At 40.6% G+C, this 26,308-nt stretch overlaps 1 protein-coding gene across 2 annotated transcripts in view; it reads left to right on the forward strand.

Moving 5' to 3' along the window:
- LOC102193629 (NEDD4 family-interacting protein 1-like) overlaps positions 1-4,240 on the forward strand; it is an 8,722-nt gene extending 4,482 nt beyond the window's left edge. The window contains exons 4-8 of one of the 2 annotated variants that reach the window (XM_005727776.1): positions 107-166; positions 708-795; positions 901-1,025; positions 1,298-1,364; positions 3,100-4,240. In XM_005727776.1, coding sequence (XP_005727833.1) covers positions 107-166; positions 708-795; positions 901-1,025; positions 1,298-1,364; positions 3,100-3,203 — 444 coding nt within the window. In that variant the 3' untranslated portion in view covers positions 3,204-4,240. The remainder of the gene's footprint in view (positions 1-106; positions 167-707; positions 796-900; positions 1,026-1,297; positions 1,365-3,099) is intronic. The other variant, XM_005727777.1, reaches the window with a different exon arrangement.
- Positions 4,241-26,308: the final 22,068 nt, after the last annotated feature.

The raw sequence follows: 26,308 nt of genomic DNA on the forward strand, positions 1-26,308 counted from the left end.
ACCTCTAGTGGTCACTGTGATGCACTGCATCTTACTGCATGTGGGGCTGCCCTGTTTGATTGCTGCTGTTGTGTTTCTCTGCCACACATTGCCTTGCGCTCAGCAGCAGCCTCAGCACAGGGACCGCCTGGAGACTTTTGACGATGTAATTCGCAGTTCACTGGAGGTAACTCGAAGAAGAGTGTACGATGAGAAGGAGTGCGTTTGGTCCTGGTTGTGTAGTTAGAGTGTGTTTGTATTAAAACCCTCAACCCCAGACCTTCCTGTGTGTTTGTGTATGTAGACTTTAGAGTGTTAGCTGAAAGTTATGCAAGACCTAGTTCTGCTGGTGGCCTGCATTGAATCGGACACATGCCAGACTTTTAGGTAAAGTCACGGTGATAGTAATTAAGTCGGCTTGCTGTCTTGTGAAAGTTTCCATTAGTGTGTTGGTTGTTCATGTTTTGTTCATTCTGTTTGTTAGGATGACTTGGTTTCTACCAAGAGATGCTCACCCAGGCTCAATCACAATTGGCTTTGTCGACATTCTAACTGTAGAAATTAAAATATAGCAGTGTGATGTGTTTGAATTTAAATTGTCAAAATTTGAAATGATTAAATGAAAGCCCGGGAAGCTCTGCTGCTGTCGTGTGTTGCTGTAATGACATTTTCTCGCTGATTAAACGCCTCACTGTTTTTGTGCTCTTCTGTTACTCACTCCATCACAGGATGAAGACTTTGTTACCAGAGATGACTTTGAAGATGCAGATCAGCTGAGAATAGGAAACGACGGCATCTTCATGCTCACTTTCTTCAGTTAGTTTCCCAATCGTAAACATGTTCTGTATTCATCAGCTCCTCTCTTCCTTGGATTTGTGCAGAGATGACTGACTTTTTCCACCTTCTCTCTCGCCCTTTCAGTGGCATTCCTGTTCAACTGGATTGGTTTCTTCCTGTCTTTCTGTCTGACCACCTCTGCTGCCGGACGCTACGGGGCCATCTCAGGCTTTGGCCTGTCCCTCGTCAAATGGATCCTCATAGTCAGAGTACGAGACGCAGACATTACGCAGCACACATACAAACACATAAATTGTGGTTTGGTGTACGCACAAGCGAATCAAAAGCCCCAAACACCACTGTGGTATTTTAATGCCGTCTCTGTAGTGGCTGGCTTGTTGGCACCAAACTGTTTCCTCAAAGATCCGTTTGAGAACTGTGCTGCTTCCTTAATTCGCTTTTAAAATGAAGGACTCATTTGAGTGAAAGCTGGGCCAAATTTATTCTAACCCGTGTTTGTGTTGTTTCATTGGGTTTTTAGTTCTCCGCATACTTCTCAAATTATTTCGATGGACAGTACTGGCTGTGGTGGGTGTTCCTGGTGTTGGGTAAGTAGTGAACCTCTGAATTTAAATGAATTGCACGCTTTGTCTTGAACAGGATAGTTACCATTACTTATAAAAGGTGGAAGTTTAGATATCAAATTCAATAAATAATACTTTATCTATATTTATCAATTTATTTTCAGTAAAGAAATGGGTGAATTGTATTGGCATGTTAGAGTCAAAGAATTTACATTTAAGTCTCTTTCACCCCTCTGTAAATAAACACAAACACTGTTAGCAGGCAAGACAAACAACACAAAAAGAAAATGTGTTTTTAAGGATAAGGTTTTCTTTTCATCAGACTCCCTTGATACCATAGAAAACAATAACAACAGTGAAATTAAAGATGGGAGTAAAACTGGAAGGTCTGGGGTGTCTCAGAGTGTAAGGGGAAAAAATAACATTCGATAAAACTACCTCTTAAAAAAATTACAGAAATGAAATGACAAGTACGTAACTTCACAAGTTGTTCACAGGATGAGAGAGAGGGAAACTATGAATCTGAATCATGTGATATCTTTCATTGTAAAGCAAATATAGAAGCAGGTTGGCACAAAAGTTTAAAAGTTTTTTATTTTTCCTTAATTTTTATTATTCTGATGTTTTATTTATTACTCTGATATGTATACATCACTTCCCCCCCACCAAAAGTTGGGGGCCATTTAAAAAATATAAATAAATGGAAATTTTGAATTTGATGGCAGCTGGATCATCTTTGTCCTCTTTAGTCCAGAAGACATTTCCTAAAGAAATTTCAAATTTCATTTCCTCTGACCGCAGAGCAGTTTTCCACTTTTCCTCAGTCCATTATAAATGAGCTTTGGCTGGATGAAGATATTTGTGGATCACATTCACATGTGGCTCCTTCTTTGCATGATAGATCCTTATCCTTCATTTATGGACGGCTCTGAACTGTTTTCACAGACGGCGATTTCTCCTGATTGTTTATGAGTCTATGTAGTGATTTCGCTCATTCCTGTTTTTAATCCAGAGCAGCACGATCTCATACATCCAGTTGTGATTTTCAACCTCGTCCCTTACACACAGACATTTCTCTGCAAATCTTTTGATGATATTATGTACCGTTCTGCCCATCTTTACAAGTGAGGAACTCTGCCTCGCTCAAATGCTGTTTAAATATGCAATCATTTTTAATTAATTAGTTTTTATACAAGGCTGATGGTATATTGTTGTTTGTAAATGTGAAAAGTTCATAACAAGGCGCGCTAGGAGGCTGAGGGGTGTCAATGGCGGCTGCCAGTATTTTACTGGTCCGTCAACAGCTAGCCTAATTAGCTGTAAAATCTTCCACCTGTTGTTTCTTTTTTCTACCACTTACTTTTCCAGCCTTTTGTTATCTTCGTCCCAAATTACTGGAGACAATAAATCCCAAATTAGCCACTATTTCTCCTGAACCAATAAAATCTCTGTTTAAATGTTTTCTTTATTCTCTTGGGAATAAAATGTAGGTTTATGAGATTTGCAAATCATCCCCAGCTTCATTGGAATTGGTTTGCTATCACTTCAATTCACTTATTTATATAGCACCAAACCACAACAGTCACTAAAGGCAATTTATGTTGTAAGATAAAGATACTACAGTAATACAAAGAAAACCCCTTTGTCTTTGTTTTACTAGTAAGAGCAGCCGCACCTAGGGGCAGTGAAAGTCGTCACATGGAGATGTAGCATTGTTGTTTATTGGACTAGTCTCATGCCTATTTCTTCCCCTCTTCAGGCCTCTTGCTCTTCCTCCGAGGATTCATCAACTATGCCAGAATCCGCAAGATGGCGGACACTTTCGCCACCCTGCCCCGCACCCGGGTCCTCTTCATCTACTAAACCCCTTCATTCTTTTGTTTCTTGTTTCTACAGTGAGACACACTGTTAAGCGTTACTCAATCAGATAGGGAGAAAATATGTGTTTTTCCTCCCTCGGCCTAACATGATTTGGACAATACCACGTCTGTTGTTCCCTCTTGGTGTAAATCTTTGACTGCTGAGAAATCTGTAAAACCCTTCAGCTGTTAGTGGTGAACTGTCAAGTGCTATTTTACAATTATGAAGTGTGTAGTAAATGTATAAATGATGCCTTATTTACAATTTTACCATCTATTGGTATCTGCAGCATGCTTGGGTCCCTCTTTAACCACCAGGGGGCAGTCTTGCTTTTTGTTCTTCTCTTTTTGGTGGGGGAGTGGGGCACAATTGACTTCTAATGAAGTCATTTGTATAGATAAAGGTGTTTCTCATCCCAGGGGTCAATGGATAATTCTGGGGTTATGGGTTGATTTGTGTAATGTAAAATAATATATTTCAAGTACCAATTTAATGCTTTTAACCTTTTTGACCAATGCGTTTTGCTCTTTGTCAAATGGTACACAGTTCAGGTAATATAGGGCTGTAAAGGGACAATTATTAGCTTTCTGTGGGTTCGAGGCTGAAAATATGGAAGAATATTTGTGTATATCCATAGAAGATCAGGTGCCAGGCTTACTTCAGAGCATTTTTCCTCATGTATTTATAAACACTCCATGTCCTCACTATAATTAGGAATGTTGTTTCCCCATTTGCTTTATACGTATATCGGCCTGATCGCCCCTATATGCAGGGATGACCAGGCTTGAGGGATCACTGCTTCGCTTAAGGACATGTTGCTAGTCTGACACTGGATTTAGATGTGCAATTGGACACTTCGGTTCAAATAAATGACGCCAACGCCCTGTCTTAGTCACTGGCACCCAGTTGGTGTCCAGAGAGCGAGAGAAAATGTATTGCCAGATGTGATTTTCAAATTCTACTCTTAGGAGTGAGAAATATATTCATTAACGAGAGTTTTTCTTTGATGTAACAATGAAATAAACTTTTTTTTTCATTAATGTGGAAGTGATTTTTATTTATTCTTCGGTTCACTGCTGCACTTTGTTTTCACTGTATTGAGCCAGCTACTTAAAAATTTTAGGACATCATTTTGTGTTTTCAGTGTGGAATTAGAGAAGTCTTTTTACAAGACAGTGCAGGTCTGTGAAAAACTACACACACGCTTAAAGCTTCCGTAGGAGTTAAGAGGGAAAGTAGCAGCCAGGCGTTGGTAATAAAATGCACTTGATTACGTGATCATCAGCAAGTCTGAGCACCAATGTAGAAAGCAGAAGTTTGAACTATTTTGCTTGTCTGGTGCATTCAGTGTGCACATCCAGCAAATGCTGGATGTGCATTAGGGTCAAACTATGCAATGCTTGTATAATTACATTTTTTTTTTAAATATAAAAACTAATCACAACAAAAGTCACTTCAAGGTGCTTTATACTGTAAGTTAAAGTAATACAGAGAGGGCTTGATCAAACAACCTCCTTTAAGCAAGCACTTGGCGACAGTGGGAAGGAAAAACTCCAGTTAATACGTTCTGCACACCTGAATCAATGACACGTGGCCAGGAGGAAAGAAATATTACAAAAGAAAATGTACATGTATATAGATTATGACCTTACACTGTTTCGCCATTATTTTTAATGAAATATGTTTCAGTCTAAGCTACCTTTGTTAGGTACAGTAAAACAATGTTCACACAATCACACACAGTAATATATACTACCACTCACAAAGGCAGAATGCAATCCACCAATTAGGAAATAGTGACTAGACACAAACTGGACTCAAAAACAACAGTAGTTTTTGTGATTGATTCTCTAAAAGCCAGAAGAAAAGCAGACACCCATTTGTAACATTTATCAGTAACATCCAGATCCAAGGAAAATGTCCATTTAACATTCTAAAAACATCATTGAAAAATTAGTTATTAGTATTGCGAAATGCTTTCTTTCATCCAGTCGATCATGGGCAATACTATAAGAATGCAAACGACATCAAAATCTATTAGTCTTGTACAATAATCCCTACAAAATAGGATCATATGAGAAACTGCAACATTACATTCAGAAGTTCATTTAATCCTGTGGGTGACAAAGTCTGCAGACTTTGTCACTAGAGTAAACATCTAGAAAGCCTTTCTTTTCTTCAACAATAAATCATGGTCTCCTCTAGGTGGTGCTGAAACGTGTTTAATACCACAAAGTCAAAGGATGCTATATCATATTTCATATAATTAAAGTGGGCTGCTACTGAATAGTCGCTATCAAGCCGGTGAATTGCACTTTTATGTTCAATTTTCGAATGGTTTTACCTATATGTGCTGCACATGTGATCACACTCCTTATTGGAAACTGTTTACCTGTGTGTGGATGACAGAAATACATTGTTTTACTAGTACTGTGACACTGGGTGCACACTGGTAATTTAGTTAGAGATGAAAAAGTTCATTACAGTACAATTAAGAAAACATCCAAACAAGCACAGTCTGTTTGGAACGGCTGGCAGTGAAAGCCTCTTCTCTCAAAAAATGGCAGCACAGCTTAGGTGCAAAGTCGTATCAGAGTGAACCACAAAACATCTGGAACAATGTGCTTTGGACTGATAAGACCAATGTGTAGACATTTGATCATGAATGCCACATTTTGTGAAAGCCAAACACAGCATGTCAGCATGGTGGAGGAGCGGTGATGATTTTGGCTTGTTTTGGAGCAACATGGCCTGGTCATCTTGCAGTCACTGAGTCCACCATGAACTCCTTTGTATACCAAAGTTTTCTAGTCAAATGTAAGGCCATCCGTCTGTCAGCTAAATCATGCAACAGGACAAATGTCCAAAGCACAGTAACAAATCTACAACAGAAGGACTGAAAAAGAAAAAATCAAGGCGTTGCAATAGCCCAGTCAAAGTCAAGACCATAACCTTAAGAGAGAACCTCAATGAACTGAACCAACGCCGCAAATAACACTGACAGACAATGTGAGAAACTGATAAAGTCAGACAGAAAACAGTTATTTCAAGTTGTTGCTGCTAAAAGTGGTTCTACAAGCTGCTGAGTCATGGGTGGAATTAGTTTTCACAGAACTGTACAGTGTCTTTTTTACACGAGTCTGTGCTCTGTTATTGGATACAAATATCGAAACTAAATTACATTGGATACTTTTTTTAATCCAGTCATTATTGTGGAGTTCACACCTTTTTATCCAGCCACATAGAGAGGAAAACCGTGCTTGCCACAAAGTTTAGTTACTGACACGAGGTGTACTTTTAGCTGTGCTAAATTTAGCATACGAGACATGTGTGCACAAGAAACATGATGATTTACTGGCGGTGGCTAATTATACATGTCAGCAGTGTTTTCCCTTGCAACTGAACAGGAAGTGAAGGTCACCCCACCTGGAAGACTTGTCACATCAACTGAAACAGACGTTGGCTTTTACTGGAAACCGTAAATGTCGCACAGTGTCACATTATCTCTCAGGCCGCCCCCCAACCCGACCCCACCCAACGGCTGGATATTGACTGGCCTCCAGTGGGTCTCAGCTGACTCAACACTGGCTCCATTCAGATCCTTTTCACAGCTCTCAAAAGGAAAATATCACTTTATCTTTTTTTATTTTTTATTTTACAGCATGCAAATAATATATGCCACCAGGAGTAGAACATGGAAGTTTAGTTAACGGCCTTCGGGGGGCGCTTTGCCTCATGCCATTTTTGAGGAGTAATTGTTAAACAATTTCAGATTTAATGACACCAAGTTTTGAATTTGACACAAGTGTACCACCTACTGCTAAATGGTGTCGACATTTTTCAGCAAAAGTTTATCTTCCCTCTGAAAACTGATTTACCCTGCTGTTTACCTCTGTCTTGACGCACCACTGGTTCTTTTTGGAAATCTTATTTCCTGAAGTCATTTTTTTTCTTTTGCAGTGTACACATTGTTAAATAGAAACAGCTGGCGCTCTGAAAATACAGACGTTCTGTGGCTCTGTGCTGAAAATGAGAACTTTAAACTGTATCAGCTTTACAAAACATAGTACTTAAGTAATTCAAGATATTGTGTTTCTTTCTAAGAAGGAGGAAAAAAGGAACGGGGGGAGGGGTGGACAAAAGGGCAAAGGTCATAAACCAGACCTTCAGCACTGGTCCGCTGAATCCCCACGTCACCAAATGACCTTGGATAAACAAACTTCCCTTTGCCAGGTGCAGATAGTTTAACTGTTGACAGTGTTTTAGCTGCAAATCCCCAAAAGCACACAAACAGCAAGACTTCCCTATCGTCCACATTGTGACTCAGTCTACTCAAAACACTCTGTAATGTCATTCCTCCTCTGCTCCAGCAGGGTCACCCAGTGCAGGTGTTCTTGTTATCCAGATGTCATTCATAAAATAACTCTATTGTGCCAAAACCTGTCTGTGTCTTGTCAGCTGCCGTCGATTTACAGAGACGGAAGTATTTCTTGGAGTAATGGATGGGAATTATGTGTGCTAGCCAAGCGGCTGTGCTGCTTGCATGTTTTAGCTATCAAAAGATAAGAGGAGTCTTTATGATTTACAGAGAGTGTGTGGGAGTGAGCCATCTTTCCAAAAGGACATGCTTTACTTATCTGGTTTCTGTAAGGTTGATTTTTTTCTTCTTTTTAAAAAAAAAAGTTTTCATTTACATGATGAGGAGCTTGAACAAATCAATTTACACTAACTGGACACTTTACTAGTAGTAGGTAGAACCGTGTTTTTCTTTCTAAATGGCCTTAATTCTTCATCCTATAGATTCAACAAGGTGCCGGAAGCATTCCTCAGAGATTTTGGTCAACACTGGTTGCAAAGATTGGTCGTTCTACCCTCACCTGTGGCATCAACAAACCATTTTTTTTTTGGGACCTGGTGCTTATAGGATACTTTCTCTTTTTTGGACTCTGTGAATCCTTCAGTTGTCTTGACCGGGTCTACATGATCTACAAGTGCACTGAGCTCCAGTTATGTGATTGGCCGATTAGGCGTTTGCATTAAAAAGCAGTTGAACAGGCGTACTTAAAAAAGTGGCTGGTGAGTGTATAACACCTTGGACAAAGCCAGCCCAATGCTTCCTACAGTTTTCCTTTATTATACCAAAATAAAGTTGAAGACATTAAAGTTTTAGGTTTTTTTTTACTCTCATCCTACCTTTGGGCCCTAGAGCAGGGCACTTTCAACCACTCTACTAAAACTGCAACAGCTGTTGACAAAGTGCAAATCTATTACTACCGCATAAAGGTAAAATAATAAATTCCCCCACTAAAATCGGAAACACCAGTTTAAATGATACAATCAATGAATAATGAGAACATTTGTGTTACTGTCAAAATCATGGGAGGAAATTTTACCCCTGGGTCATATGGAATTGCTTTTCCACACAAATTGGATAAATTAATTAACCGACTGATTCATTACATTGCCGCAAATGCAAATTCATTTGCAGTGTGGGCACAGAATGAAAAAAACAAAACAAAACAGCAAACAAATAAAACCAAAACCGATAAATCACACACAGTCCACAGCAAAACAGCATGACACAATGCAGTGGTAAACAGTAGGCAGATTTAACTTAGTGCAGACAAAAATACAAACGCTGATGTGCACTTAGAGGTTGGAAGGCCAACGAAAAGCTCACTGATAGGCCCAACAGCTTTACACTACCTGGACAAATATGCTCTCTTCTGTTAACTGGAATGGGTAAATTTGATATATTATCTTTAGCAGACGAGACACCAGGAGAAAACACGATTAAGATAAGTTGATGGCTCCTGCATTGATTTGATCACAACAAACTGACACGCTGCTACAAACTTTTAACATCCTCATTTATTTAAAGCCACAATATCCTGCCAGAGATTCCCCATCACCTTAGACAAACTGCACTCAGCCGGAGCCTCCTGCTGTCAGTCTGAGTTTCAGATGGGAGGTTCCCAGGATGTGGGGAGGATGTGGGTTGCATCCAAATGATATGTCCTTCTTCTTCCTCTTCTTCGTCTTCCTCATGTCTGTGTGTGTGTGTGAGAGAGAGAGAGAGCGACTGGGCCATGGGGGGAGGAGTGTTATCATTGAAGTGTGAGTCATCCTGACCCTCCCCTCCTCTCCCTGCACTTTATGTGGCGTGTGTGTGTGTGTGTGTGTGAGGGAGGTGCATTTATGTTAAACGGGGATGCTTTGAATGCATCAAAGGAGGCTATGATAGTGTGTATGATTTATTATTCCGTCCATGTGTATCATGGCGGATGGCGTGAGCATCCCTGCGTGATGTGAGCGTGCAAGGTTGATAAAGCTGAGGTGAGTCATCCACAGGCCAGCATCGCTTGTTACCATGGGTCACGCACAGCAGGTACCCCACCTCTCCATGTGTTTTTTTTTTTTACTCACCTCTCTTCCTTATCCTCTTCCTCCTCCATCTCCTCCTCTTCTTTTTCCTCTCTGACTCACAGATGACTCCCCACCACCGCCACCGATGACATCATCACCCCCTCCCAAACACTTTGTTGTGGTGAATCATACTGTACGTCGAGATTTTCTCCGCTCGGCTCCTCAGCCAGCCAGCAGGATAGACCCAAATGTTACCCGTTCATTCATAAAATCCTCCTAAAGTCGCTGAAGCGTTCGTCTCTTGACGGCTGACTCCTCATGTTTGTTGCTTGAGTGACGTCATCCATTTTAACATTTATACTGTAATGGAATAAAATGACCCTCTGATTATGTTCGGGGAAATATGCTCTGCTTCGGACGCCCATGCGAACGCGCTTGAAATGCCACTCCCCCCCCCTCAAGTAATCATCAGCTTGTTTGAAAGCTTGTTCAGTTTTGGAGAAATGTCTCTCTCTGGGTTAAAAGTACACATTAAGATTAAGAGTAGTCTCTTAACTGAGAATTCTTTATCATTTAAGTTATCTTAGGTGGGAGCCAGAATATGTTGCCTCTTTTCCACATTGAAATGAGTACAGTGGTAAAATGAAGCTCATGTTTCAACACTACCTAGGCATTTTTCATGGCTGCTGTGACTGTGACTCTTATATATTGATTGGTTATACGGTTTACAGGAAATGCACCATTGTTCTCCTGTCACTCAATCAGTAATGAATACAATGTGCCTGTATATAAAAAAGGCCAGTACACTAAAAAAGTGCTGTCTATGTGTCTAACCCACCCAATCTCAGCCATTTACAGTAAAAGTATCATATTCAGATTTCTTTCAGTCGTTAACAATAATGTATTGTCATCACATCTCCTCCTCTGGTGGAATAACCGACCCTGGTTTCTTCCACAGACTGCTGACAGCTTACGTTCTCCAGATGTTTCTAAATTTTCCGTCACAAAGGGCGAACTCGCTGTGTTGTCTGCGTTGTGTCATGCCTGTGAATGCCGTGGGTTAATAACACGCGGCCAAATCAGACCCGCAGAGACGAAGCGATTCAGTGACGTCAGAGACGAGAGCGTGAAGTCACCTGACTTCTTTGTCTTCAAACTACTGTATGTATCTGCTCCGCCTGTCGTCTCAAACTACATATGGATGCTCGACAAGGCGGTAGATTGCTACATCTATCCTTAAGATGTGAGGTGCCATATAGTTTCTGTTATATTTTATTCCCATTTTTTAAATTGTAGTTGCTGAACTGGAGAATGTGCTTAACACAGCATCTAATTTCTCTCCTCAGCCACAGTTTTACGCTGCAAGTCAATTTTTTTCCTTCACAATGGGACACCTCAAACACACTTTCTGACAACAGCCTAATTACTGTAACAAATCACTGCTCTTGGCAGTCTCACTCATATTTGACAGCACATGCTGTAACCATGGCAACAGTAAATCTTCCACAACATGCTCTAAAAAGTAATTGTGAAACGAGCTCACATCTGAGCTAAAAACAGTCATTACATCTGGCAAGACTTTTTTTTTTGTCTTGCCTGCTCTCTGTGGCGATGAATTTCAAATAGATGCCCTGAATCACGTGATATGAATCTATACTATTCAATTTAAAAAAAAAAAATCTGCTACTGTTACAGTGTTTTAATGAAATGTATGTCATCGTACTGCGTGACAGTTTGTGTGTCCTGGCGTCGTAAGTCCACCTGCCGTCTCTTCCTCGGCTTGCAGGGCTTTTTGTGAATGGAGGCTTGCTGTGCTCTGACGGTAGGATGGATGAATGGGAGGGAGCGGCGGACGAATGAATGAGAGCGATGGAGGGATGTGTGTGGCGAGATAGGGAGAGGTGGAGGCTACGTCATATTACGTTTCCGCAGTGCATCAAGGGAACTAGTCTGTCTGTGACTCATACTGTCAGGATGGGGGGGGGAAGGGGGTTGGGGATGGCGAGGGAGAGAGAGAGCGAGAGAGCGAGAGAGAGAAGGGCAGAGGGAGGAGGAGACAGAGATGAAGACGATGAGGAAAAGAGAGCAGGAAAGGAGGGGTCTGGTCTTTTTTTGTCCTACCTTTAGCTTTTTTCTTTTCCACTGCTCCATCCCCCATCAGTGATGTAATACAGGTGACCTATTCATCGCTGGGAGGAAGCCTTCCTCGCCTCTCCTCCTCTATCCCCGCTCTCATTTTCTCTCTCTCTCTTTCTCTCCTCCCTCACTCCTTGCTCAGCTGACTGACTGAATGCATGAATGAACAGGTCTCTCTCTCTCGCTCTCCTTTTAACGAGGTGGGGGGAGGGGTGACACAGGAAGCTGTGAGGCAGACCAGAGCAGGAGAAGAGGAAAGAAAGAGTGATAAGGAAGAGAGGGAGGAGAGAGAGTTCCCATGGCGTCTGATACATATCGACTGCTGATCTCATCCTTTACGTGCGAAGCCGTCACTATTGTCTGTCTAGCCGTACCCTATGTGCGTAAGACACAAATGGATGCAGCTCAATTCACTGAGAAATACATGTATGTTTTCTGAGAACTCTGTCTGACTTGGAAACTTCTTATATCTGCCGGCTTTTCTAAAGTGCACCAGTGAATCAGAATTTGTACACACAGCAATGCATCACACAATTTAAAGTGTATGTAGCAGTTCTAGATAAAGATTAAAAACACTGCTACCTCTATAAATGTGAAACTCTTAGGTGACTTCTTGACCTTTGAGGTCGCTGGGATTAGAGCTTGTCCAAGATTTTAAGTAGATGCACCTATGGTATCAGTTTCAAAATCCTACATCACCTCATTCTTGAGTTATGCATTCACAAGATTATTGAAAACTTGACCTCTGACCTCGAGGCCGAGGCCACTGAGATCGTCGTCCAAGGTTTTTTGTACATGCACCTATGGTATTATTTTGAAAATCCTACAATGCCTCATTCTCGAGTTATCATATTCACAAACTTGGGTGTCCACAGTACCCCATCGCCCTTTCACAGCTGAAGGCTAAAAACCTGTATTTGTTATCAAACTTTACACTGTGACAACTTCCACATGTCACCTAGCCCTATCAAGAGGAAAACGTTAAAAAAAAAAAGTGATAACTTACCACATGGTAATCTGCTGACAGTTCAGAGGTGAGGAACACAGTGAGCTAAATCACCAGAATCAGATTACTTTAATAGTAAATCCACTGCTACCATAAACAGATCCCAAAAAATCAGTTTAATGTTGGATAAAAGTAGCTGCACCAAATTTTCCCAGATGAAACAGTTTATCTAATAAAATACTTACTTTTAATGGACTTGAAGCTCAAACTGCTGGAGACCCGACTGCCCGGGTCCATGGATGTTTGTCGTGGACGCGTACGTGTAAAGTGTAAAACCAGCTGTAGCCTCTGGGGGCAACATTGTAAACAGCAGGTCTTTGTCTTCTGTAATTTCCTACAAATGCAGACAAACAGAAAAATCTTATAAGAAGCTAAATCAGCTACACACAAATGCTAAAATTTTTGAGACTACATTTCAGTAAAATACAGTCTGTTCCCTTGCACATGACTAAAGCCTTCCCCCAAAAGAAGGGATTATAAATCCATACCTGCTTACTTTGCCATATAGGCTACATATGTAGGAGTTTGTACGCATGTATGTGTGCCTGTGTGTGTGCACATGCTCATTGCCAGCCATCAGACCCTGGCTGTCTCAGCCTCCACCTTGTATGAGTCAGAGCTGCAGTACAGTGTGGGAGAGGCGGGGATTGGATATCCTGCTGGTGGCTCGTCCACACACTTGCACGCACACAGACACACACTTTTGTATTATTATTCATGTGAGTACCGCCAACAATACATTCCCAAACCTTCAGAAGTGAGGACCAGCAAAATATCCACTTTGAGTGTCAAAAACACCAGCAGTTCCTCATAAAGTGAAACGTTCAAGAACAACACAACACATGAAAAACTTCCACACGTATGCAGAAAGACATACAGAGAGCAGCAGCGACATATATGTCTGCATTTAACACAGATAAGGAGACATACAGTGCGCACACGTATAGACACATACACAGCATGCTGTCACATCCGGCCCTGCGCTCCACAGTGTGGCCTATAATTAGCTGCCTGCAACGCTGACTGCCTAGAGATGAGATGAGCTAACCAGAGAGAGAAGGAGAGGAAGAAAAGGAGATGAGCTAACCACATGTAGGTAGATGCTGTTTCACTGAGTGAGGAGGAAGAGGAGGAGAGAAAAAAAATAAAAAATAAAGGGAATGTAACCAGTTAGAGGTGAAACTTCATAAATTGAGAGCCACCTATGATAGCAGATAGATGGAGCACCCTCAAAGGACATCATCCCAAATCTGTTACAGAACTATGGCTGCACACTCTGAGTGTGGGTGGCCCCAGCAGGGATTAAACGCCAAACCCTAACAATCATTCTCAACTCATTCAGATGTACAAGGCATCCAAATGTGGGATTGAAGATGTGTGCATTGGCGCGCGCGCGTGTGTGTGTGTGCATGAGCCTTCCTCGGCACATACTCAGAGACTGGAGCATTTTTATGAATGGGGCTCCAGCAGCCAGTGCGATAAAGTATGTCACAGCACTATAATGAGAGCTGGGATGGTCTCTTAAGTAGCACAATTTCATCTGTATAACAAAGGCAGGCTTGAGACTCAGCTGTGAATGAATGAGTCAGGATCGACGTAACCCGGCTACATGGGCAGGGGTGGGGGTAGGATGGGCCGGGAGGGGGGGTGAAGGAGAGAGGGAGGGGTTTGTGTATGACTCATACTCTCACTTTTCTCATTGTCACTCCACTGCAGTAGGACTGTAGAACTTCTGGACTGCTGTGGGCTCTCCCTCTGCCTCTCAGCTGGATCCACAGCTTCTTCAATACTGCATTTTCACTTTTGTCAATTTGCACATTTTTATAAGAACTGCACATCTCATTCTGCTTTGACACAGGTAACGAAGGCGATCCGTACCTCACAAATGCATTGGCTCTGATGGTGGGTCAGCGTTTCATAAATGCATACTGTGCAGCCAAAACTTGTCACAACCCACTGAACATTTTCCAGTCGGGAAACTAAACATTAATTTTGGTATTAATTCATGGTTAAATACATTTGTGGTGCATAAGGCTTCAAGAATGAATACATTTGCTCACCTGTGCAAACATAAAACCACGTCTGCAGTGATATATAAATATTTTTCTCAGTGTGAACCACATTCAGCTTTAATAAAGAATGGGAATGAGCTGATGTGGAAAACACAGCATGCTCAAACTGTGTTAATCACATAAGTTTCCCATACCTGAACATGTCGCGGCAGCAGCAAACTGTCCAGGAGATGCTGCTGGTTTTTTTTGTTCAGGTGGTAGGCGTGGCTAGTTTTCAGCCACTGTTTTACCACCAGCAGTTAGTTTCAGTTCAATGATTTGTTGCTAGTAGCAACCACTGCTGGCGCAGTTTGCTGTTTAACTGGCTTTGGCTGTGCCCCAAATCCCCCCCTTGTTTACTCACTACATAAAATATACACAAGACTTTACGGAATACCACATACTTTCCAGCAATCTCTGCAGTTTGATGTGGTACGGCTGTTAAAGATAATCTGCCATCTGATGAATGTCCTTCACGAAAACTCACCGTATTCTTTTTAACCCTACGTCTTATCCTATGAATCTAACAGATAACCTTGATTTTTATATCTAAAAAAAAATCATCGCCACCACCACCACAAAAAACACGTATCCGGTAATTCTATGTTGTATGCCTCTCTCGTCCAATAACATCCAGCTTGAAAGAAAAGGTTTCCCTGGACTGCTGTTGAGGTGGAAAAAGTCATCCACCTCTTAATCGTGAAATGTTTTTTGCTGTCAGAAAAGGGACACAACATCGTCTTCATAATGACGTTTGGTGGGTTACTCATTGTCATTTTGTGCATCAAGCTCAGCTATTGAGCTGTGCAGTGGTCTCGCTTTAACCAGATTGGTCAAAACTGACATGCTCATGAGTGTGCAGCTGACAAATCTGCAAGAACTGCATGACGCTATCGTGTCAATATGGACCAAAATCTCTGAGAAATGCGGATCTCATTAGTTTGTTTGCAGAACATAAACAGCATGTCATGTAGCCATTCAGTCATAGAGTAATGGAAAAAATAGAAAAGTTAAAAATTTAAACCTTCTTCCTTAAAATCAGCAGGACACAAACAGATGAGAAACCCAAATGATGACAAGTATGGATAAAGAAGCAGACAGATAAAAGAAATAACCCCTTTGAGATGATTTTGCAGCCAAAAGCTTATTTTATTGTCAGAGGAAGAGCTCCGTGAAAAAAACAGGACATACATTTTTCAAAATAAAACACCTGGAAAGTGATTTAAATTATGCAAGGTTCCTCTAAAGTGATCATATTGCCTGCACAGTAATGGGTAACACCTACATGCAGCCCCAGTTTGATTTAACTCCTTTTAAGAGACCTGTTAGGAACAGCTCAGACCTGTATTTATTTCAAGTGTGCTCATGGCAAAGATGACGCAAACTACGCAAATCTGATCAGTGAACACACATACATACACACGTTTTGCTAACCTGATATTTTAGTCAGCTGCTCAAGGACACAAATCCAGGAACTAAACCTCAACACAGCGATTTACCAATATACGCTTGCTGTTATTTTAAAAATCCCCCAGCTATGCAGAAGATTACATCACACCGGGTCTGTCTTCATAACTTGTGCAATGATTTAGAAGCTCCATTTGAAAAGCAACATCTAAATAAAAAACACACTTCTCAGGATGATCTCGTGTCATAAATCATGAGGAAGTAATTCATTCATGATTAGTGCTCCACTTTATAGTTCCCTTGAGCTTTCTATCAGACGGTTTTTATTATTTTACCTCCTGAGAAGTTTTGACAAATTCACTTTCCAGTCCAAGAGACACAACGTGTGAAGATCTTGCTGGGAATGGAGCTGGTGTGACTAAGAGTGAACCAAAACAAAGCACTTAAAGATAATCTTTGTTTTTTATGAGCTCATCTCTGTATTTGTAGACTGTTGTTGAAATAGTCACCAAACCTGACTTATTAACGACTGTGATTTATTACTTAAAACGTCTGTAAGAATACTCAACAGAATTAGCTTTGTGTCCCTGAGTGCGGTATTTATCACTGGGCATGATGCTGTGCCGTTAAAAAACAAAACTAAATAAGTTTCAACATGAAAGCAATTTCAGCTTTAATCCTTTGTATCAGATGGATGGAAAGATTATTCTGCTTTCATTACATTTTTTTGCATTTAATGATTAAAAAGAAACTACATCAAACATGGTCCAAAAAAAAAATTTGAATTTCACGTGTCTGATATGGTTTTAAAGATGCATTTCTGTTTTTAATAACATAAACTGACGAGATCTCATTGTGATTGACCCCAAGCAGCAACTTCTCCTGGTGTTTTTACGGCTTTGCACCTGTGTACGTAATTGTACCACAATTTAGCTACTAAAACCAAAAAAATATGTTGTCCCCTGGGGAAAAAAGGTGTACTCCATTAACATTTTGTAGTATTAACAGTAGAGACGAGCATGTTTCACCTACCATTTTGCTTCAGTTTATATGAAAAATAGTAACGTTTATTTCCTTACTTTTCCTAAGTAGGTGCTACTTTTATGAGCTGACAGGTCAGCTGCTGACAGATGTGAAGGGTCACAGGAACAGCAAGTCATTGTGAAGCAATGACCAGAGGAAGCGAGGAAGAGGAGAATAGAGGTAATGAAGGTGTAATTTGCTAACCATCTGTGAGGTGCCTGGTTGCCCCGGGGGTTTCCTCTTCTCCGGAACTTCCCCTCCGCAGGGGTTACAGGTGCTGGAGAGAAGAGGAGGTGGTGAGAAGCGGCTGGTAAAGTGTAAAGGAAGGGGTGATGCAGGAAACGTAAGGGGGAGATGGGAGGAGGGTGAGAAGGACAGATGGATTAATCAGACAAGCAACAAAACAAAGACAGAGGAGATAGATTCTTATTAGATTATTTGGAAGGAAAAAAAGTCACAACAGGAAAGTTAAGTGCACTTAAGAGGTTTAATGTAAGCCTCTCTTTTATTTCTTTAAAAAATACCCAAAGGTGTTTTGAAATTTTCATGTATTTTATAATACGACAGAAGTACCTTTCAAATCTTGAAGATAGAAAACAATTTCTAAGCTTCTCCATCTGTAACTGCCAACTTTCTAAACTTCTAACTCATCCCCATCACATCTTCTCCTTCTGCTTATCCCACAACAACAACCCTGCCTTCAGAGATTGAGTCAACCCTTTTTGCTGTTAGTATTAGCGTTGCTAATTTAGCGATTAGCTATTTAATTAGCTATAGCTTGCTCCTAGTTGAGCTTTTACTTCTACAGTACACAGATAAGGGTTTACAGGATCCCATTGTCAAACAAACAAACAAACAAAAAAGCAACAGGCCAGGGAATAACGAGTGGATGGGATGTTATGAGTGGCTACTGGCAGTGGCTGTGAAGTTGATTGGCTAGAGAGCAAGGCTAGAGACAAAGTCAGCAAGCCCCTGGTAACCACCAGTCACTAGGGAAAAATAGGTATTCTGCAACCAGTTGGCAAGTACTCATGGGAAGCTGCTTGCTGTTGCTGGTTGAAATGGTTGCAAAGTGGTATATGGTGCTGCACTATAAAAACTCCTTGCTATTGCTGTAGTTGCCTGTAGTTTGTATGGATGACACTGAATCCTCTGCACACTCGCTATTTGTTAAGTGTTAGCGAAACTGTGAAGAGAGCAGCGCAAACCAGAAACGGAGATCATGTGCCTTCAAATTAAAAGTTCAATTTTTAAAATCAGTTGGTGTCAGCAGTAAGGTACGGCGCTTTGAAGGCAGAAGGTCTCCATTTCCAGTATGTATTTTTTCAAGTTTTACTATTTCTTGGTTGCAGTTAGCATGTGTTTTCGAAAAAGCTTGGCATCTTTTATACAAACAATGGGTGATCACAAGGAGGTTCTTGATGGAGAATGTATGTGCGACTGATTTCAACCAGCAACAGGCAGCAACCTTACACCAGCTGGTTGGAGAACACACATTTTTCCCTTGCGAGTGGCAGTTGCCAGTGGGTTGCCAACTGGTTTCTAGGCTTGTGTGCCTGAGGGCTTAGCTGTACATATATGATTGCATAAAGCTGGTAGCTATCCTCTGGGTATAAACTGATTAAAAATAGAGGGATAAGACCTGATTCTTCAGGAATTAAATGTTTTTAAGTGGAGAGTACTTTTAGATTATTTAGGTATAGGTATGTCATGGCTGACAGTGTCTATTTCCGATCAAAGAACACTGTTCCCACAAAGCAAACTAGCAAACAAACAAAACAGTTTCTGTAGAATAATTTGGTCTGAAACCACTTTGTTACAATCATCGGTGTAAACCTGACCCCAAAATTTTACTTGCTTTTCTAAATACTAAGTGTTTCTCAGGGGGACTCACTGCAGCAAAAGCAACAGAAGCTAAGCGTGCACAAACCAAAACCACTGAAACGTAACTAACATGAACCAAATTAAAAGGAGGCAATCTCTTGTGACTGAAAATTGAACCTCACCTCGTTTTATATCCGCCCGACTTTTTGTTTTGCAGTTTTCCTTTACGACACCAGTGCGTGTTTAACTCAGTTCACACCACCTGCACATCTGAAATGCTTATTCTCAAAACTCTGTTTTTAATCAGATTTAGCTGCTACTAAGTATTTTGTATCTTTTGTCATCCTCCCTGCCCTATAACCCCATCTTACCCTATAAACTCCTCACTTCCCATTGAACATGCAGACAGCTGGAGGTGGTGGTAGTGATGGTGGCTGGGCTCCTTCCTGCTTTGAAGCACTCCAGTCAGCTGTGTTGCCTCTGACTGGCTCTCTCTGAGGGGCTTATAATGGCTTTAAGACGCCCTAGCTTCCTCGATAATGACTGCTTCCTCTGCTCTTGGCCTGGCAGGCTGGCTCGCTGGCTGACTTGCTGGATGTGTGGGTGGCTGGCTGGCCACCTAACAAACTGACCAATGCTCAGTTCACATCTGCAGTATTATAACTACACTAACCGAACACAGGGAGGGTCTGATCAAACCTAATGAAGTTCTGTGTATCCTGTAAATCAAACAATCAGGCAGCAACCAAGTTGTTTGTGTTGCTCTGTAGTTTTGTTTTTTTTAAACTTTGCTTCAAGCTTCTTGTGAATACTTGTTTGCAGATTATTAAATGAGTAAATATGAGCTGTTGTCTTGCTGGTTAACTGAGGGAATGGATAGTTGGTTTAATGCGTGACTCTTTGACTGGCTGGGATGGTTATAAGCTGGCTCCTTAAGTAGCTGACTTATTGGCTCAGGAATGCAGCAGGTGGCTCAAAATCTGAATGGGTTTTGCGGTTATGTGTGTGTGTGTGCGTGCGTGTGCACATGTGTGAGTTTTTTGTGTATGGGTTTGTGCCTGAGTGCGTGTTTTTTTCCCATGGTTGAAACCATTGAGCTGGTCTGCAGGCCCTCAGATTTCTTCTCTAATCTGGCATGTTTCACATTCCGAATTTCCTCTGCTGATGCATGCCTCCTCTGCTGTTTGTTCAATGGGAGACTGTAAAGGGGAAAGAATGACAACTGCCTGTCTTTCCAACTCTGTCTCTCTCTGCTGAAGCTGTTCCTGTTTTCACACAGTCAGATTAGGTGAGGCATGAGCTCCTGCTCGTCCATCACGTTCGTAACACTAACATGCAATGCAAAACTTTGCTGCACTTCTTACTGCTGCTAAATAGTCAGCTAGGATATTAATCTCAGAATGCATTTGGCAAAATAAATCAGTCATATGTCAATGTAATTTACAAAAGAAAGTGTTTTAATGGAAAAACATTAACTTAAAAAAAAATACGGTCTGTTTGTGGCACAATGAAAGCTGGAATCCACCCACATAACAAGTGTTCATGCACACACACACACACACACACACACATATAGAGCCACTTGATCATTAGGTAAACAAAGGGCAGCGGAAGCTAGGGAACACTCTATCAGCAGGTTATCTACAGTACTGTTGACTCTACTATCCCTTATCTATTACACGAACTCTATACTTTCATATAAACATGCTCCAGGTATGTGTGTGTTCCACATTTGGATAAACACTCACATGCTATAAGAGTGTATATATGTTACCCCGTGTGTTTCCATCTGGTTTAACAGTTGAATATGTGCGCGACAGTATGTATTTGTATGTGTATGGTTTTCAGAGTGGGAGGGTTTGTGAGCGTGTGTGTTTTGCTGAGGTCGAGAGGAAACAGCAGGACAAGTGAATGTGACACCAGCATTTTCTGATGCAACACCATGACTGGATTCACTGTGTTTGTGTAACACATTTTCATATCTATTACTTTTCCTATGACGCTGAATTGCACTTATATGGTTAAGCACGAGATATATTTAAAGTATTCCCTTGATTAATGTTGATATGCTCTGGAGTGTTACAGAACCTTTCTCTCTTGCACTCTCTCAGTCCTGTTCAGACAGGATTAGTATTTGCACAGGCAGCTATTCTTTCCCATAAAGAGAAGCAACCCATCCTGGTTAGATCATATAAAAGCTGGATATAACTAGTGAGTTTAAAAAGAAAGCACTACCCGAAACTTGCGTTATTTTTAATGACCTGCAGGGGGCGATACATCTGGCTGCAAAATACCAGAGGTGTCAACCACTGGTGAGTATTATTATAATGAGTATTATCCAAGGGGTTGATGGCAGATGTAGAGAAAATGATTGCTGAAGTCATTACCACAGACGCTAGTATCACTTCCAATATAGCGGACAACTCTTGACCAGTGTGCGCATAACGTCATGAGAAACCTCATGTGATGTATGTGAGAAAATGACTTCTCACTTAATTTATTACCTCAGTAAAAACTTTCTTACATGCAGTGTTGGGAAGGTTACTCTTAAAACTCCACTGCAGATTACAGAATACATGGCCCAAAATGTATTTTGTAACGTATTCCGTTATGTTACTCAGTGAGAGTAACGTATTCTGAATACTTTGGATTACTTAATATATTATCAAGCTTTTTACAACTACATGAATGTACTATTGCTGTGTGATTTATTGCTATAAGGCTACTCACCATACCAATACCACTAGATTTTTAAATCTTAATATAAAATGAGTAACAGTAGGGTGGACATTAGGTAAGGCTGTACTTTTTGCATCGATCTCATATAGAAAACTATTTCGCGCGTATATAAAACAGGTCCGCGGCTCCGAACCGTAGAGGGACCTTCGGCTAATATGTCAGGCTTGTAGCCGTAAACTCGCTTTACTTTGTTGTCTGGGTCAACTTTGCTAGTGAGAGACAGAGAGAGGCGTTGAAAGGCTGCTTCAGCGGAACTTATTGTTTGGGAGGAAAACACGAACACAGTGTACAGTCAGTCTTAATAGCGTACTTACAACTGGGCTCATCAGGGACTCTTTTTGGCTGCAGTGGTTATTAATATATTTACATGCTTCATACATGCTATTGCCTTCATATTAAATAGTTTTTTGAATAATACTTTTAAAAAATATTTGGGGTGATTTATGGTCACACTTTGGCTACAAACCTGGATATTCTTGAGTCAACAGGTACCTTAGGATTCACAGACATGTTGCATGCAATGTTCTTAGCTTCTCACCCAGAGCAAACCTGCCCTTGTTTAATAATACTAGGATGGCGATATACGCCAAATACCTCCCGAATGTGAAACTGAGATGGAAACCAGAAACAAAGAATGCCTACTTTTAAAGTAAAAATTAGGCCTTACCGCTGCAACTAATAGATTTTAATTTCAAGATGAATAGTATCCTTTTCTGTTTTGCTTTGCACTTTTTACAGTTTCACTACTGCTTGGTGAGTAGTTGGCAAGTGTTTGCAGACAATTCTGTCCTCACCGCAAACCACAGACAATCTGCTAGTGGCCAAAACTAGCACATCCTTGCAACCAATTTCAGCTAACAACGCCAGGAACCTCATACCAACCAGTCAGAGATCACACTTTTTTAGCTAGCAACGTAGGGTTATCAGGACGTAGATGCTAACTAGGGGTAGTACAATAACTGAAACTGTATAAAACAGTAATTTGTTCATTTGTTTACCCATCTAGCTGTATGATTTAGTTTTTGCTAACAAATATTTTGCTCTTCCTTTATTTTTTAAATTTAGTTTCAGTCATAATTTGACTCACTTTTTTTGTTATAGTGGCTGACAAAATAAAAAATATTGTGAACTGAAAGAAAATTAACTCTCAACACCAACGACATCACTTTTCACATTTAAATATAAAGAAAAAACAGATACGACATGGTGTTGGGTCCTGTTTTTTGTAACGCTGAGGTAAGTCGTGTCTTGGCTGTAGTGTCGAATTTACTAGACACGTGTTGTGATAAAATCATGAAACATGCTTTAAATTTCCTTTAAAACTACCTGACAGATTTCAGTGTAGGTGAAGTATGCTTACTGTTATTTTCCAGAAAATCACACACCCTGGTATCCTGCAAAATAACCGTAAGTCTAATATCTGATATGTAGCCATATACTGTGCACCAGCTGCCCAGTTTGCTTAGTGATATACCAGGAAGTGATGACATGCAGGTCTTTCAAGGATATCCCAAAGTGAACCCAAATACACCAGAATTTATCAGATGTTTGCTGAAAGTACTGTGTCAACCTTTCCCAGGACAGATTATCAGCAAGAGTTTGCTACATAATAGGATAACAAACTGGGTCAGGCTTCTTTTTTTGTAATCTAATAAATGCAATCGATAGCCTACATATTCTGTACCATATCTCCCAGACTCACCAGTAATTTGGAAGACAAGAATTCCCTGTGTATTTCTGGCCTCATGTCAATTGCATAAAATCAAGCTCACACCAGCTTTATCAAACTTTAACAATCTTAACACAAGACAGCCTCCTTTCTGTTTGTTAAACCAGACAGTGCCCTCTCTTTTTTTTATTCACCTCACTTTGTGTGTCCTCTCGCTCACTAACCCTCCTTCTCTTTCTCCATCCCATCCTCCATGCTAAATGAGAACCAGACGTTCAGCAGACCTAATCAAGATGTCCTCAGCTGAATGAGCGTTATTATGGGATGGGTAAACAGAGAGATCCGATGCTGCTGGGGGATAAAGTCCCCGGATAAACCAGGGTTGATTGAGAGCAATGATACTGACAACGCACAGTGAACACTTGTCAGTTGCAACTAACGTCTGTTGATGTCTAAGGAGGAGAAGAAGACCTTTTCAGGACTTCAGAAGCATTAATGTATTCACGTGATAATAAATGGTTTTGACGATTTCATCTTCAGTTCGATGTGGTCAAATCATTGCATTATATGGCTTCAAACACAGCTCTGGGAGTGTGTAATTATTCTCTTGAATTATCCTTGGGATTTCTAGAGCAGTTTGTGGAGAGCTACAGCTTCCTGTTGATTGCTGATTTGAGTGGCCCTGCTATAAAATCTAGACTGTGCTTGTTTTGTCTTTAATGACGGGAGGCCATTCAGACTAACCTGTACATAAATGTTAGCAGTAAAAAGCTGCATGTCGACCCTGCTGAGTGTGAACCGCGGACTGGATTCCTGATTGCATATATCTAATTCTCAGCATCTACAGAAGGAGTCGATTTCCAAAATGTCTTTGCAGACAAAATTGCCTATGTCAGAAAACAAGTAAAGGTTCAGGCTGTGAGTCAGGCTGTTGTCAGCAAAGCAGTTTTCCCCAACGGTAACATGACATGACCTCATATAGTGTCTGCTATGTTGTAATTACTGCTTCAGATACTAGGAATAGAACAATTAGTTTCTTCATTAAACTTTTCCAAGAGTTTTACCTGTTAACTAAAATGGAAAACAGATTGTGTCAATGCTAAAGTACGGTGGCCCTGAGAGGTCAAATGCACTGCAACTTAAGAAAACACCAGCAAGTAGAAAAAAAGCACATAAAACCCAACGGAAGTGTTTTACGGTAGACAGAAACACGACGGAACAGCTGCGGTAAACTAACACCAAACAATACCAAAGTCTTCATGTTTTAGTTTCTGTCACTTCTGCAGCTGTGCTGTCACATTATCGTCTCCCCAAAATCACTTCCGTTGTGTTTTGTGAGCTTTGTTTGTCTGTTTGTCAGCTTCATTCAACTTCCGTTGGGTTTCGTGTATATTTGCTGCGTTTTCTTATGTTGTCTTAAACGTTCTTAAGTGTGTTTGACCTTTTCAGTGAGTATTTCATTAAAGGGTATTAGTGGGACAGTCAAAAAAATTTATCTATACATTCATGTTCATGGAAACAAATTAAAGGATAAGATTTTCAGGATAAGAAAACCCCAAAATGATTTATTTGCTTCCTGTTTCAAATTTTTTGATTGATACAATTTCTACACAAGCGCTGATGCAGAGGTTTTTCCTGAGTGGTGACACCTATCTTTTAGGAGAAGACTGCACGCCCTCAAGCACCACTATTAACAGTGATGTGCCTGTGGGGATGTCACAGAGGGCATGTGATGTAATATGGTGACCATAAACCATGATTGTAGGGCTAACCAAACAGTAAAGACAATTAATTTTTTAACATTTTCTGCTTGTTCACTGCAAATTTTGGTATTGATCCGATACGAAGCAAACTACAGCAACAGTAGTGCCAATATCAATACCAGAACTTATGAAAGCAGCTTCTGTAGTGGAGAGCAGTGTGTCATGATTTGTGAGATAAATCGTTATCAATTTGCTATTTCTGAATACATTTTAATGACCAACAAATCATTGCGATTTTTACTTTCCACAATAATTAGCTAACGCAACAAAACACACCTTTGAACCTTTCATGTATTTTGGTAAATGTCTAAAGCTTTTTGGGTAAACATCTGTTGTATAAATGTACTTTAGAACAGCGGCTCCCAACCCCTGGGCCATGGACCGGTACCGGTCGGTAAGTCGTTTGGTGCCGGGCCGCGAAAGTTGAGGCTCAAGTCTGAAATTTATGGTTTTCAGGGTTTTTTAATTGTTAACTGGGTTTCCCTGGGTCTTATTTTATGCGTTACCATAGCAATCAGAGAGCATTAAGGGGCAGAGGGGAGGACGTTACTCTTAATGTTGTTGGTGCATTTCAGGAGGACGCTGCTAATAAAGATACACAATTACAGAGTGAATTCACTTTTATTATTATATTTACAAAATAACATAGTTTTTGTCTTGGTTGTATCATTTTATTTTGTTGTATTTATCTGCGACACCTTAAAGGCTGGTTCGTGAAAATATTGTCTGACATTAAAACGGTCCGTGTCGTAAAAAAGGTTGGGATATATAAACATATAGAATTAAAAAAAAAAATAAAAATAGACCCAAAACACTTCAGACATTTTTCAAAGTGTATGTTTGAAGCATATTTTCTCATTTCCAAAAAAAATTAAAACACAGTTCAGTGGGTAAAATACTGAAAATAGAGGATTAAAACAAAGTATTGATCCTGTCATGGTAGTATCGATCTGATACCAATACCAGTTTTGATATCAATAGTATCGATGGTTGAATCACTCATAAATAGGACGGGGCTTTTGACTGTCATCCATTTCCCCCCAATTATTCAAATCAGGTTTAAAGGAGAAGGGGAAGACTGGAGTCTTTACTAGCTGTCATATAGCAGCCCAACACAGCTCACT

This window comes from Pundamilia nyererei, unplaced genomic scaffold, assembly GCF_000239375.1.
Source record: "Pundamilia nyererei isolate P.nyererei 1_Seehausen unplaced genomic scaffold, PunNye1.0 scaffold00026, whole genome shotgun sequence".
Lineage (NCBI taxonomy): Eukaryota > Metazoa > Chordata > Actinopteri > Cichliformes > Cichlidae > Pundamilia > Pundamilia nyererei.